Genomic DNA, 14,105 nt, shown 5'->3' with positions numbered 1-14,105 from the left:
ATGCCAGATAATACAACGAAGGAATTTGTTTTTTTCCACAACCACCTACGGAAATATCCATAACACGTACGACGGTTAAAAAAATAGCTATATTCTTTATTCAGCTGTGCGCTACAACCACAATCGCTTCTTTCGACTTGTGGTGTCGGTTCAAAGCGCGTTATGATTTAAGACGCAGGATCCCTTGGTTTTTTGGAAGTTTTAATCGTAATTCATATATGTCAAAGCAAGGATTCGGATCCGCAATACCCCGAAAATGTGGAGCAATTTCAATTTTTGGTTTTCGAACAAAACTTGTTTATAATTAATGACACGTATACTAATGAGCGATTAATAGATTTATTTGTTAAATACATAGGAATATAGGAAAGTTAAGCACTTCCAAAAACTGAAAAAAAAATCCGAATGTCTGAAAAATTAAAGGGAATATGATAAATAAAACTAATTTTCAAAATGTTTATTCTATATAAATATTTGAATCGATAACCGCAATGTAAATGATTTCTTGTCATGAACTCATTACGAATTCTATATAAACAATATAAAAAATAACAATTTTATAATACATACCGCACAAGGAATTTTCACCTTATACGTCGTTTTTCTTGGAAATCAACGCCCAACACCTTGGCGATACAGAATCATTCGTTATTTTCCTCTTATAACAATGAAGCCCTTTTTCCTTTAAAAATGTAACTCTATCAAGCAAAATGACATTTTCGCATATTCCTTGAATGGCGGCCTGAAGCCCCATTAAAACCTCGACATGCCAACAATCATTTTTGTGTACGTTCCATTTTTCATGCATCTTCAACAAAAAGGCTTCGTCCGTTACGTTAATCCGTTTTCCAGTCGTTTCGCCCACCAGTTCGTGCGTGTTCCCCAAATTATTCAAATAATCTTCGAAACCTTTATCACTGTCGGTCGCGTTTGATTTTCCAGATTTTCTCTTCAGCCTTTGCACCGCGCAATTTTCTAGAATCGGAAAGGAAAGAAATTAAATTAGATCAATCAGATTTTGGGGCTAAAAGATAACGATGAACGAAAAGATACGGTGGGCAACGTAAGATGATATGTGTTTGTATCGGTAACGAATCAGAAATGGAACGAAGTTAACTATATGGAAAAGTTTTAAAAATAAGAGTATACAGAGATTCTCTAACATTAAAAGACTTCGGTATTTTAAACGTTGACACTCCCTTTTTTGTCCAAATAATACTAGTCAGCTTCAAAATATTAACATCCCTTAGTACTTGAGAATACGAAGGATACTTCTATATAATATAATATATTTAACCACCAGAGTGTTTACTATTATTTTTCCACACTTTTTTGGCTTGATCACATTACTGGCTATTTCACTTAGAGCACGTTGCGTAAATTGAATTATTTCGCCTTCCCGTCAAACCAGACGAGCTGTATGTTTGTGTTTATACGTGACCGTTAACAAAATAAGATTTTGGAGTATGAACTGAAAACTTCTACACATACAACTAGCAAATATTTGCACAATCAGCGAGCGGTATGGAAAATGGTTAACAACGAATAACGAATAACGAAGTTACTAGCTAATCTGAGGTGTGAAACAGTCAACATTTCTCACTTAAGAAGTTTCAACCACAGATAACTGATTTCGCAATGAATACGTTAGCGAAGTAATCTAGAGCCGCGACTTGTTTATTGCTTCCACTAAAATTCAACATTAATGCAGTCTTCTAAGCACCACGATGGATCTCCCGATGAACAAGATAGTGAATCACTTCACAACTCTTTAGAGAACCAGCGAAAGATAATACAAGAACAGACTACTCAGCAACATTAATTTATACAACGCGTATGAGTCAAGTATTGAATTCACATTCTCAGAATGGCTCGCCAAACACAAAACGACGTTAAATGATGTCAAAAAGGTGCTAAACTACTCTGACTGAACTCTGAACGGCTTAAGAACACTCAAGCTGGCGTACCTATACCAGAGTTTCAGCTTCAAGCTAACGCTATCCATCAATAATCTCGCGATATGGCAAAAGTATCAGAAAAGGTAAACTAGGGAATGCCAGGGTTGTTCCTCGATTGTTCCTGTGAACGAACCATCACGATTACGAAAATTAATATTGGATTATTTAAGCAGTTGGATTTCAAGAGTTGAATAGTTCCGAATTAGTTCCAAATTTAACTCAGCACTTAACAATACAGTGAAGTAAAAAATATAACTTACCAGAGCTGGCAACTAGCTCCAATAGCGCCCTATGGACACATTGCTCCGCATGTCGCTTATGCTCCTCTTTCGTCATTTTTGTAAAAGACTTCACAGTTCGCTGACAAGCAAGCCTCAAAAATTGCTGATTAGCAAAACTAAATCCATCATGCTTTTGAAACAATAAGTCCCCCTCCCTGCTCAATGGGAAGCCTTTAAAACGTTTAATAAGCCCTTCTTCACTTGCAAAAGACATTCTATGGTAGCAACACGGCATGATAACTATAGCTTGCGCTCTGCATAACTTAAGAAAAAGCTTTAAAATTTCTACAGATAAATCTCCGCAGGCGTGTAGACCTATTAGGCACACTTTCTGAGTTTGGTTAAAATGCTTTTGAATTAAATTTTCTATGGCATTTGCAGATGATTGGTCGACAAACATTTCACTGAATATAACGCGAAACTTGCAATCAGGGTGCTGTTTTTCTTGGATGGTTCTCGCAGTTTCTACCAATTTTTTTGAGGCCTCCAATGCCAACACTGGGTACCCAAAATTGATGCATAAGAGATGAGACAGATATCCCTATAATTTAAAACGCAAAGTCTCCCAAAAGTCTTAATTTTTGTCATATTGTATTACCACCCCAGACCCAACATCGATTATCAAATCGCAGCCAGATTCTAGACACACTTCATTAATGACTGGTGCCAATTTGGTTATTTCGTGTATTTTCTTGGGATTAATGCCAAAACTTCTTGGCGATACTAGATTTTCTGTTATAAAAGAACTTGTATTAACTTCGATTAACTTATTTGTAGTAAATTGCTGCAATTCAGTAATAAATACTTTAAGGTCTAGAGGGATACTGTCCTACAAATTACAAAAGAGAAAATAAATTCTATTTTTATATTATGTTAATAGCATTCTACTTACTTTCAGGACACAATTCACGAGGTCGTGAAGTTCACCAACAGTCAGACTTTTGAAATAGACGAGCCACTCAGCGGGACAATTCAATAATACGTTTTTAACGAAAATATCAACGTTTCTAAATTTATAGAGCCACTGATATTTCTTCAGAAACACCAGTAATTTTTCTAAAAAATCCCTATCATCGGGATCATCAGAGTGAATTTGATGCATTAATTGTGGAAAAATTGTAACAGTCTAAAATAATTGTCATATTTATAGCAGGATATATGTAGGTGTAGGTAAAGTTTAGGAAATAAGTATGGCGGAAAAACAAGTATTTCGTAGGTAAATCGTACTGTTTCATTTTTTTAACAATTAAGAAATTTACTGGTATTAATTAGTATTCCGGAATAGTCATAAAATGTTCATTTAGTGCGTTCGGTTATTTAAGCTCTTATAATGTTATAAAAATATAGCTAAACCCAGTCGCCTATACAAACAAGCCTTAGGGGTAAACATTACTTAAGACTTAAATTAGGTATGATTCACATTAAAAAAATCAATTTTGATCCTATTGATGTGATTTAAACGTAAACAATTCAACGCATTTTTCTTCACTGCTAACCGTTGATTAAATAGCGTACATGGACTTAGTTACTAGCTCAAGTTGTGACTACAGCAATTGATTGGATAAATAGTTGATATTTGCTTAGCTTATCTGTTAAAGAATTGACTGTGTTCAGTTTATAATTTGGTTATATCATTTAAAATTTTCTATTAAAAAAAAAACTTACGACTGAACAAATAATTCCTATTAATTAAAATTATATTTACGTGAAACATTTACTCGAAACGCATATTCTGTTACACACGAATAAGTTTAGAATAAAAGGCATTAAAAGAAATAAACTAAAAACCTAGCAATATGAAATATTTAGCAAAACTGAGAGTAAACTTATTGTCTAAAACAAAATGAGCCCTTTAATGAATAGGTTTTTATCATTTCCTGCTGGATGGTTTTAAAGGCTATTAAAATTATATAACAATAAGGTAAGTGGAATTCAATGATTATTATAAGGTATGTCTGGAAATTGTTATCGGATGAAGATTACCTCAGAATCGAAATATCGTGTAGAAGAAATTTACTTGGTACCAATAAATATGAAAAAATAAAAAAACTTACCAGGCTTGTGGAATCAATAAGCTCTGAACCTAGTTGGGAACGTTCAATATTTTGACTTCGTAGATGACTGAAAAAAATATATATATTATTTAAAGAAATTTTGTAAAATATTTCCACATATTTTCACCTTTTGATGCAAAATAGTTACAGATGCCAAAAAAATTTTGAAATTGAGCAAATAATTAAAATTTCAGGAAATTAACGGTTAGTAACATACAGCAAGTATTTAGGGTGGCAACCTAAATTTATCTGACCACCAATTTTCAGTTTCGTGATTCTTATTAATGTATAAATCTTGCAATTATTATTATAATTCATCTTTATTCATCCTTATTTTTAGTCACACAAAAAAAAAAAACAAAAAGGAAACAGCACTATTATTTAATAGAAAATAAATAACATATAAATAACACTCCTGTTTAAACATTTTCCAAAACAGTCCACAATTCCTTTTTCCTGGAGGACATGTCAGCTTTTTCATTCTTTGGCCCCAATATCACTTTCCCCGACTTTAAAATATTGTCATCTCCTAAATAAGCGTCAGCTACATCCTCCAAATTCTTCTTATTTACCGCCATAATTTCTCCCCTATGCCTTTGAAGCATATCCGGGGTAAGTCTTTTAAGGAAGTCGTCACATCCCTTAGAACCAGGAGGAATTGGGGCGTCCACCGCTTGAAATACCCCCAATTTAGCCTCTACCACATCCTGTTCCGTCAAATTTTTTAAATGAGCTTTTACCCAATCATAGGAATTATCAAAGACATCTAAAGTTTCCAATGTTTTCGGGTCTCTATAAGTGAAAAATGAAAACACCCCATCTGTTGACAACCTAGCGCCTGCCCCGTATGCACCTCTTTTTTCCCTGAGTTCCGGATGGAGGTATTTAGCGGAAAGCAATTTTGCCAATACTTTTAAAGACGCATGTTCGGTTTTAGTATATGGTGCAGTCAAAATGGCTTTACTACAATAATTGACGGGGATGTTCAAGATGTGATGTTGGCAATTCACCGAGTCTGAAGGAGACCAAATTTTGCCCACTACATAAGCGTTATCTTGAATTTTTTGACCCAACGCTTTACTATCTCTTGATGATAGATTATTAATTAACTTTTCATACGAACGAAGAACAACTGAATGGTTTTCCGGAGATATATTCAACGCGACTCTAAAAGTTGAAAAAAGTAAGCCTGCAACATTACTTGAAATTTACCACTCATTTGGACATTCAAAGTACGCACTATGTAGGACAAAATAGCCCACACTTCGGTGGTCACATTACGACAGAGTGCACACTTTTCAAATGTCCTAATTCGGCATTAGTGTAACTTACCTCATTTTCTTTTTGTCAAATAATATTTTTCCAATGTTAAAAAGTTCCTCTAACATGACTTTGTAATTTGAAGTTTGAATAAGTCTTTTCATATAGGAAATGTGTTGAAGGCCCGACAATAATTCTACTTGGTATGCCGACCCAGAGACTAAACTTGATGATGCTTGCATTGCATAAATGTGGCCAGAGTCAGCTATTCCTTGAGTTAAGTTGGCCATGTAAAGTTGGGTTAACATTTTAAACCTAAAACACAAAAAAATATTAAAAGTTGTTTTAATTCAGTTCAATTCAAACATACTAACCTTTCCACATCTTCCAATTTGGACAAGGAAAACAGTTGGATCCACAAATCCCACATACTCTCCACGTTCTTTTCCAAACTATAACTTGATAAAAGAATCCCTGGTTCATAAGTGTGTAGATGGTACAAACTATCCGCAATATGCACATTAAAGTTTAAACCGGCCGTTTTCCTGTTAATCATGTTATCAAACGCCTTGTAATCTAATTTATTAGTTCCCATTTTGTTGATAATGTAACAGAATAAAGGCAGTAACATCTGTTGTTCTTGAGAAAGATCGCTGGTATTCAGAATTGCTTTGAAATATACCAATCCATTAGAAGTAATTTGGTTTATTTGCGTCGGTACATGGTGTATAGAAACGTTGACGTTGCTGACCCTTTCTATACTGGGGCTAATGTCGTTTATTAACAAAGTGGGCAGCAAATTGGTTTTTTGGGGTGCCTCTTGCAACTTTTGCAACTGTAGACCCTTCTCGAAAATCTTTTGTTTCTCCTTATCGCCCAAGCTCTTTACTTTATGCTTGATCAAGTCGCTTTCAGCCCTTGTAAGTTTCAAATCATAGTCCTTGTCTGGTGACATGGTCAAAATTAATTTATGAGTGTTGTCTTTAAAATAAGTTTTTACGATGTCTTGTAAGTATCTTGGATTGGTTTTTAATTCATTTCTGAGTCTTCCAATTAGAGCATTAATCTCCAATGCGGACATAATTTCAGAGGTGTGATTCCACATGGCAGTCAAACCGAAGAGTAAATTTAAACCAAAATTTTTGGTTTCATGTTTCAGAGACAGTTCAAAGCTGTGAAGGACCGATTCTATGTGGTCAGAAGAGAAACCTTTGTCAATAACAACATCAAGAGTTTGATAAAAAATATCCTCCACTTTCTGAAAGTCTTCGGTCTTAATTCCCTTTAAACTGATAGTAAACACCGTATCTCTTGACTGAGTATCGAGGCCCGTTGACGGAGTAAACCCACTTGAAAAATTCGGTTCTATCATGGATTTAAAAAAAGGAGAATTTGGGCCTTTCACTAGCAACTCCGTGAGAAACTGCATCAAAAACGTTTCGTATGCGTTAGTACAATCTGAAGCCAATAAAGATATCGCGATAGCGTTTTGCTTTTCAAAAGGCTCCCCCATGGGGTCAAATCGGCAAGTTATATGTTCTCGTTTCGGCTCAGACCATCGTTTCTGTCTAGGAACTACGGTATTGGTAGGCTGTGAATAGGCATATTGTGAGAAATACGTGTTATTTATGTACTCCAAAGAAGGGATTAAAGGGAAATTGCCATAGGAAAAACATCTGCAGTTACTAGGATGATAGTGTTCTCTGTGGAACTGTATTAATTGCTGCCAAGTCAAGTTAGGAATGGCCATTGGGTCCCCCCCAGAAACTACCCCATAAGTATGATCAGGTAAAATGAAGTTTTGCAATTTCTGAGAGAAAATGTTTTCATTTTCCGAGAACACACCTTTCATTTCATTATAAACCACTCCTTTGATAATCAAATCCGACTTCAAATCATTCACATCTTTGTTCTCTAACCTCCATCCCTCTTGCATAAAATCAGTTTCGCTGATAATCGGATTAAACACGGCATCCAAATAAATGCGTTGCAAATTTCTGAAATCCGAATAATTTTGCGTACTAAACGGATAAATTGTATAATCAGACCCCGTCATGGCGTTCATAAATGTAGCTAAAGATCGGTTGAGCATCTTGAAAAACGGATCTCGCACAGGAAACATTTCTGAGCCACACAGTACTGTATGTTCTAGAATGTGCGGAGACCCTGTACTGTCTTGAGGGGTCGTTCTAAAGTTGACAGAGAACAAATTGTTACTGTCATCTCTGTATAAATGCAGGTATTCGGCTTTGGTCTTTTCGTGCTGTAAGTAGATGGCTCTAATTCGGAATTCTGGAACGTCTTTGATGTGTTTCACTATGAAGCCGTGGATTTTTTCACTTAGGACTAAACTGTGAATGTCCGCTTGGAATTCTGAGACTTTGGTTTCAGAAATTTGAGTAAAGTATCGTTTAACGTTGTTCAATACATGGCCCAATTTCCTTACACCAATTTTCTGTCGCCACATCTTAGTAGACCTAAAGATCAAAAAGGAGGTGATAACACATAGAATTTAAAGATATGTAAAGGTAGCCAAATTCTTTATATTAAATAGTAACGCAGTAAGGCTGACAGGCAGTATTTAGTAACCAAAAAAAAAATTTATACAATGGGGATGTATATATTTCAAAATCTATCATAATCTTGCTCCTTTTTGATATCTTTAATAGCTCTATATTAAGGTACAAATTGTTTTTGAAAAATCAATTGATATATGAAAGCACATAGATACTTACTACATACAGTTTCACTTCCTATATTTGAATGTTTAAGTGTCTGTCTCCCTTATAAAGCCTTAGGTAAATATTCAGATTTCTTGTGCCTAAAACAAAAACTGACAATCCAACATTTTTCAATACAATAATATCAAAAGAAGAAATAATTTACAATCTGTACTTACCTAAGGCCAAAAACAATATTAAACACACACTACCTCTTTATGTAAAGTTTAGGAAGGCAAAGTTAAAAAAAAATTCATTCCGTGAATTAATTTTGGTACTGCCTACATTTAATACTACAATCTCAAGAATTCCATTACCAGAAATTACAAGGTAAATCACACCTTGCATCACTATTGCCTTAATGGATTAAGCCTGCCATTTGTGAAACCCTTCTTGGGTTCATCTTAACTTCACATTAGGGACAACTGCGACAAAGGGCTCTTAGAGAGGCTAACTCTAAGCCAGCTGTATGTACTTAGAAGTGATGAATGCTTAAGCATGCCCACAACCAGATCAGAGACATTTGGTTAGCTGACAGTTTAGTGTGCAGTCTGCAGACTCTTACTTGAATGCTTATAATTAAAATACACCAACTAAACGAGGGTTACAATAGAACGATTTTACTATTGACGAATAAAAATTGCTTTCAACAGTAAGGACTGTTGGGTTAGGAACTGGGAAACTTCATAATGAAAATCCGACTTTAATCGAGATAATATAATGGATTTATATAAAATGTAAAAACTTACCCGTTTACTCTGAGAGTTTGACTTTTTGCTGATATAACTGAATTTATTTATGATTTTTTTAGATTTATGAAATATTATGAAAAATATCCGTTTAATTTTGTTTTCGGTTTGGAGTTTTCCAATTTCCCCTTTGACAGCTGTCTGCTTACCATTCATTCAAAACTTAAATCGGTATTAAGCTCCGAAAACGCGCGCCTACTTTTTATCTCCTTTTTTGTCATAATTTTTTATAGGTGGGAGTGAGATCAAATAATGATCGGAGCGCTTCGGATGCAATAATTGATTCAGTGTGTTATAACTTCACTAGCTTTTATTTTTTAATAAACAGAAAACAGCTGAAATTTGATATGTCAAGGGTGTTTAGTTGATCTTTGATTTGAATGGAAAAAATGATTTAAAAAGTACAAAAGTTGAAAGAATAACAATGCAGAAATACGAAAAACTAGAAAAAATAGGAGAGGGCACTTATGGGACTGTGTTTAAAGCCAAAAACCGAGAGTCTCATGAAATTGTAGCCCTCAAAAGAGTACGTTTGGACGACGATGATGAAGGAGTCCCATCCTCAGCCTTAAGAGAAATCTGTCTTCTCAAAGAATTAAAACATAAAAATATCGTTCGTTTGTATGACGTTCTTCATAGTGATAAAAAATTAACTTTGGTTTTTGAACATTGCGATCAAGACTTAAAAAAGTATTTTGACAGCTTGAATGGTGATATAGATTTAGATATAGTAAAGTCTTTTATGTACCAACTGTTACGTGGTTTGGCTTTTTGTCACAGCCATAACGTACTACACAGAGATCTCAAGCCACAAAACCTTCTTATTAATAAAAATGGAGAATTGAAACTAGCAGATTTTGGGCTTGCTAGAGCTTTCGGAATTCCTGTTAAATGCTATTCAGCAGAAGTTGTAACATTATGGTACAGGCCTCCAGATGTTTTGTTTGGTGCAAAGCTCTACACTACCTCAATTGATATGTGGTCTGCAGGATGTATTTTTGCTGAACTTGCAAATGCTGGTAAATTGGCTCTTTATGTCTAAATTATGCTAGGGTTATGTAGGGCATAACACTTAACATCATTCATAAGAATTGCACAAAAACTTAAAAAAATATGAACTTTCTCTGTTGTGTTATGTATATACAAGGTGTTCTTTAATATATGCAAAGAACTTTAGAAGATAACACTTTGGTGTAGACACTATATCCTTATAATTTTCAAGGTCGTCCATTATTTCCCGGTTCAGATGTTGATGATCAATTGAGAAGGATATTTAAACTATTAGGAACCCCAAGCGAAGATACATGGCCTGGCATGTCACAGTTGCCTGACTATAAACCATTCCCCACATATCAACCCAATATGAGCTTATCTCAGGTAGATACCTAATTTATCAAATATGTGCATTCAGGATAGTCCAATTGTCGTGATTCATTATTGAAATCGTACTGTTTTTTCTTGTTTCCAAAATTGGTTACATAAATAGGTGTTTTTATTTGTTCAGTGCAGTAATAATCTAAAATATTAATAAATATTTTATACAGATTTAAATTTGACTAGTAATAGATTAATTTATACTAAAAGCGTTAGCAATATCACAGGGAAAAAACAACATTGAATGACGATTTATTTGTTTTTTTTTAGGTGGTCCCCAAGTTAGGGGCAAGAGGTAGAGACTTGTTGCAGCGACTCCTTGTCTGCAATCCTGTGGAAAGAATATCGGCAGACGACGCCATGCAACACTCATATTTCAACGACCTAAATCCCGGAATAAAAAATGACCGCGGTTGAGTGTTCAGTGTAGTCCTAGTCTAATATTATTCTATAGCAAAGAAATACTAGTTAACGTGTTGGCTCGTATTTTCTTTGATTATCATCATTTTATGGTATGATGTAAAGTATTCCATTGACAATAATGGTACAAAAGAGAGCAAGCATTTTCTGTTAACAGCAAAAATTCAATTTAATATTGTAATGGCTCAGACAGGAAAATTTAATGATAAAATGGCGACTATTTTTTATTCTTTAAAAAAACGGAAAGATGGAGCTACCGCTTTTTCAAATTTAGTTTTTCCAACCTGAAGTCTTCAGAACTCCAAAAATTTAGGAGAATCAATTACCGGTTTTAATATTCTCTCATATATAGTAATTTTGGTCTTGATGTGAAATATTATTTTCCTATTTGCTTACTGTTAATGGTTTATGCCATAGGTTAATCTAATTATGATTGAGCGGGATTTTTTGAATTGTAAACTTAGTTACAATGTTAATTATAATTCATGGTAATTTAAAAAGTCGCTATGTCATTTATATTGTGATTTTATAGTTTATAAGCATTTCACTTTGTATGAAACGCCTCATCATATTTTGAACAAAGAATATTTCTGATGATAGCAGTTTAATCTTAATTTTAATTAGGAAACATACTATCCTGATTCTTTCTTACATAGTTATTGCTCAGTGTTCTTTTGTTGTTGTTTTGTTCTAGTGTTTGCATAAACGATGATTTATACAATCTTTCTGTTAGTTATTACCGTAATTTTTCCTTCACCAAAACATCAATAACTAAAAATTCTAATTTTGTGAAGTTTCACATTTTCCCATGTCGAAATACCAAAATATATTTGCTGCCTCTGTTTTTAATTGGTATTTCCCTAGTTTCTGGTTTCTCACATTTAGCAAAAATATGACCATTTTAGAAAATATCGGTGTCCAATCTTTTATTAGCAGCCTAATAGCCTGTCGGTATTGTAATTTTTTTATTGAATTATTTAAAAGTTAGAAGAATAGTTTGATTTTCTATTGTTTTTTTTTTAAATTCTTTACTGTTTTTGAAAAAACCTAAAGAAAATAAAAAAAGGAATGCTGAATAACGAAATTCAAAGTAGAACATCTTTTTACACTCTATGGCTGAAAAAAAAGCGTGCAGCGTTGCCATACTAATGTACTAACAAACTCATACGTAAAGCGTTAATTTTGACAGAAGTATTCGGATGGCAACGATGACAACAAACAGTAACATGACAAAGACAATGACATCTGTTAAAAATTTTAAAATTCGATTTTTATCAACGGAAATAACTGGAAAATAAAAAATAAATTACTAATTACGATAATAACCACCTTCCTTGATCCTTGTTTTTGAATCTGGAATCACATATTACAATAGTTAATGGAAAAACCTTTGTTTTTTAATTGTTGTGCGTAGAGGTATCTGTAATTATTCAGATACTTATGTTTATTGCGTTTAAAAGACTTAACTTACACCATAGACAAAAATTAAGGTAGGTACCTAAATATTTCTTAGTGATAAGGAAGTCTAGACATTTGCCAGTTGTTACATAAGTCAAACATGCAATATACAGGGTGTCTATTAAACATACGGCAAAAATTCTAGGGATTATTACCTGGACTATGGTAAAAATATTTTGTCCTTTGATGATTTTTGGAAAACCTTTTTGTTCCGAAGATACAGGGCGAGAAAAATCTTTGACAATGTAATATTTTATTACTAAATATTACATGTAAAGCTTCTTAATCTACAATAACTGTTGAAAATTATTACTTCCAGCTAGGATGCAAGAATTTAATCTCCTTATTGACTGCTGAACTCTTTCAAAAACATCAGGGTTGTTTCTTATTTAGTTACACCTAGCGATGTTCAGATTTTTTCAATCTTCTGTATTTTCCACTGGAGTATTGTAAACTAATGACTTTAGATGCCCCCATAAGAAATAATTTAGGAGGTTTAAGATTGAGGATCAAGCAGGTTATAAGTGAGATCCACCTCAATGAGAATTTTTTCATTGATGATACCAATTTCTCAAAAAATAGATTAGTTGAGGTGGACTTCACAATGACCAATTTACTCGAAGTAGTTATTTTTAATAATTCTTGTAGATAAAGACACTTTACATTAATATTTAGTAATAAAACATTGCTATTATTGAAATTTTTTTTTTGTTTTATATCTTTGGAACAAAGAGGTTTTTGAGAAATTATCAAAGGACAAAATATTTTTAGAATAATTTAGGGAACGACCCCCTGAATTTTTGCCATATGTTTAATGGACACCCTGTATAATAGATTACAAGTTAGACTCACTTTGCATAGTGGACCAACTTTTGTCACTATTTGATTCTGATTTGAAAGCAATTGTACTGGCTATATTCAGGCCTGTGCCTATTTTGAAACCTTTGTTAATTATGAATCAATAAATTGTATTGTATTGACTATTGAATTGAGCATTACAGAAACTGGCATGCAATTGGCATACACTAAACTACTTGAGTTCCTGGGTTTTAATCTTACTTATGTTTTTTATACCAATTGGTATAGAAATAAAGTTGAAAATATCAGTGTTGACACTTTAGTGCCAAAAACTTAGCTAAGGAAGCAACCCTTTGTCTGTTTATAAGTAATATAAGTAAAATGTACTTGTAATCTTGTGTTTTACAAGAAATTTGCCATTCCAGAAGGTTTGTTTCTCGAAACTGGGGCTTTGTGAACTTCTGAAGTAATATGCCATTGGAGTTAATTTATGTGGCAAGTCTGTGAAACTGTTATTTTATGCATTTCACAGCTTGCCAGCAAATTGACAACAGATATTTAGAAAATGCAGTTAGAAATTACAATCCGTTCCCCCCTCTCCCTATCCCTTTTGTAGGCCAGCATCATCCTGTGTATATAAATGACTGTTCCTCCATTAATAAGACGATATGTTAATATTTGTTGCTTTTATATTTTTTAAAGTAGTAGGTTTGAACAATAAAAAAGTATTTTTCTGGCAAGCTAAATCTGTCAACGTTGCTTCCTAAATTTAATTACATAGGTCATTTGTTTCCCTTAAGTGTATTAAGCTGAAAAGCTGGATGTTACCAGCTACTCGTCAAATCATGTTGTCAGGCAAAAATCTGCCAACGTGACGTTAATTAAGCGAATTCTAGGTTGTATGTATTCAATTTTCATTTTCAAGTTAAGTAAGTTTTGCATTATGCTATCAGATAAGCAGTTTAGTTTCTAAGACTTCTTTTATTCACGTTTCTCAAACAAAAGTAAATTACAGTAATTATCAAATGTTTAT

General features: G+C 33.5%; 3 protein-coding genes across 3 annotated transcripts in view; 1 reads left to right on the top strand and 2 right to left on the bottom strand.

Moving 5' to 3' along the window:
* The window catches only part of Cdk5 (Cyclin-dependent kinase 5), a 115,224-nt gene extending 103,846 nt beyond the window's left edge, over positions 1-11,378 (top strand). Inside the window, exons 2-4 of the mRNA XM_066393140.1 lie at positions 9,378-10,041; positions 10,245-10,399; positions 10,667-11,378. Coding sequence (XP_066249237.1) covers positions 9,447-10,041; positions 10,245-10,399; positions 10,667-10,813 — 897 coding nt within the window. The 5' untranslated portion in view covers positions 9,378-9,446 and the 3' untranslated portion in view covers positions 10,814-11,378. The remainder of the gene's footprint in view (positions 1-9,377; positions 10,042-10,244; positions 10,400-10,666) is intronic.
* LOC136411094 (methyltransferase-like protein 25B) lies at positions 525-9,164 on the bottom strand. The gene is made up of 6 exons (XM_066393508.1): positions 9,023-9,164; positions 4,294-4,360; positions 3,132-3,365; positions 2,838-3,068; positions 2,219-2,780; positions 525-975 (listed from the first exon to the last, which is right to left on the bottom strand). The coding sequence occupies exons 3-6, from the start codon at positions 3,339-3,341 to the stop codon at positions 590-592; spliced, it is 1,389 nt and encodes a 462-aa protein (XP_066249605.1). The 5' UTR covers positions 3,342-3,365; positions 4,294-4,360; positions 9,023-9,164; the 3' UTR covers positions 525-589.
* Positions 4,659-8,604, bottom strand: LOC136411092 (presequence protease, mitochondrial). The gene is made up of 4 exons (XM_066393505.1): positions 8,289-8,604; positions 5,928-8,030; positions 5,626-5,868; positions 4,659-5,460 (listed from the first exon to the last, which is right to left on the bottom strand). Exons 2-4 carry the CDS (start codon positions 8,018-8,020, stop codon positions 4,713-4,715), a joined length of 3,084 nt encoding a protein of 1,027 aa, XP_066249602.1. The 5' UTR covers positions 8,021-8,030; positions 8,289-8,604; the 3' UTR covers positions 4,659-4,712.
* Positions 11,379-14,105: the final 2,727 nt, after the last annotated feature.

This window comes from Euwallacea similis, chromosome 9 (assembly GCF_039881205.1).
Source record: "Euwallacea similis isolate ESF13 chromosome 9, ESF131.1, whole genome shotgun sequence".
NCBI classification, from domain to species: Eukaryota; Metazoa; Arthropoda; class Insecta; order Coleoptera; family Curculionidae; genus Euwallacea; species Euwallacea similis.
Note: the sequence above shows the minus strand (reverse complement) of the source record. Positions and strands in the feature narration are given on the sequence as shown.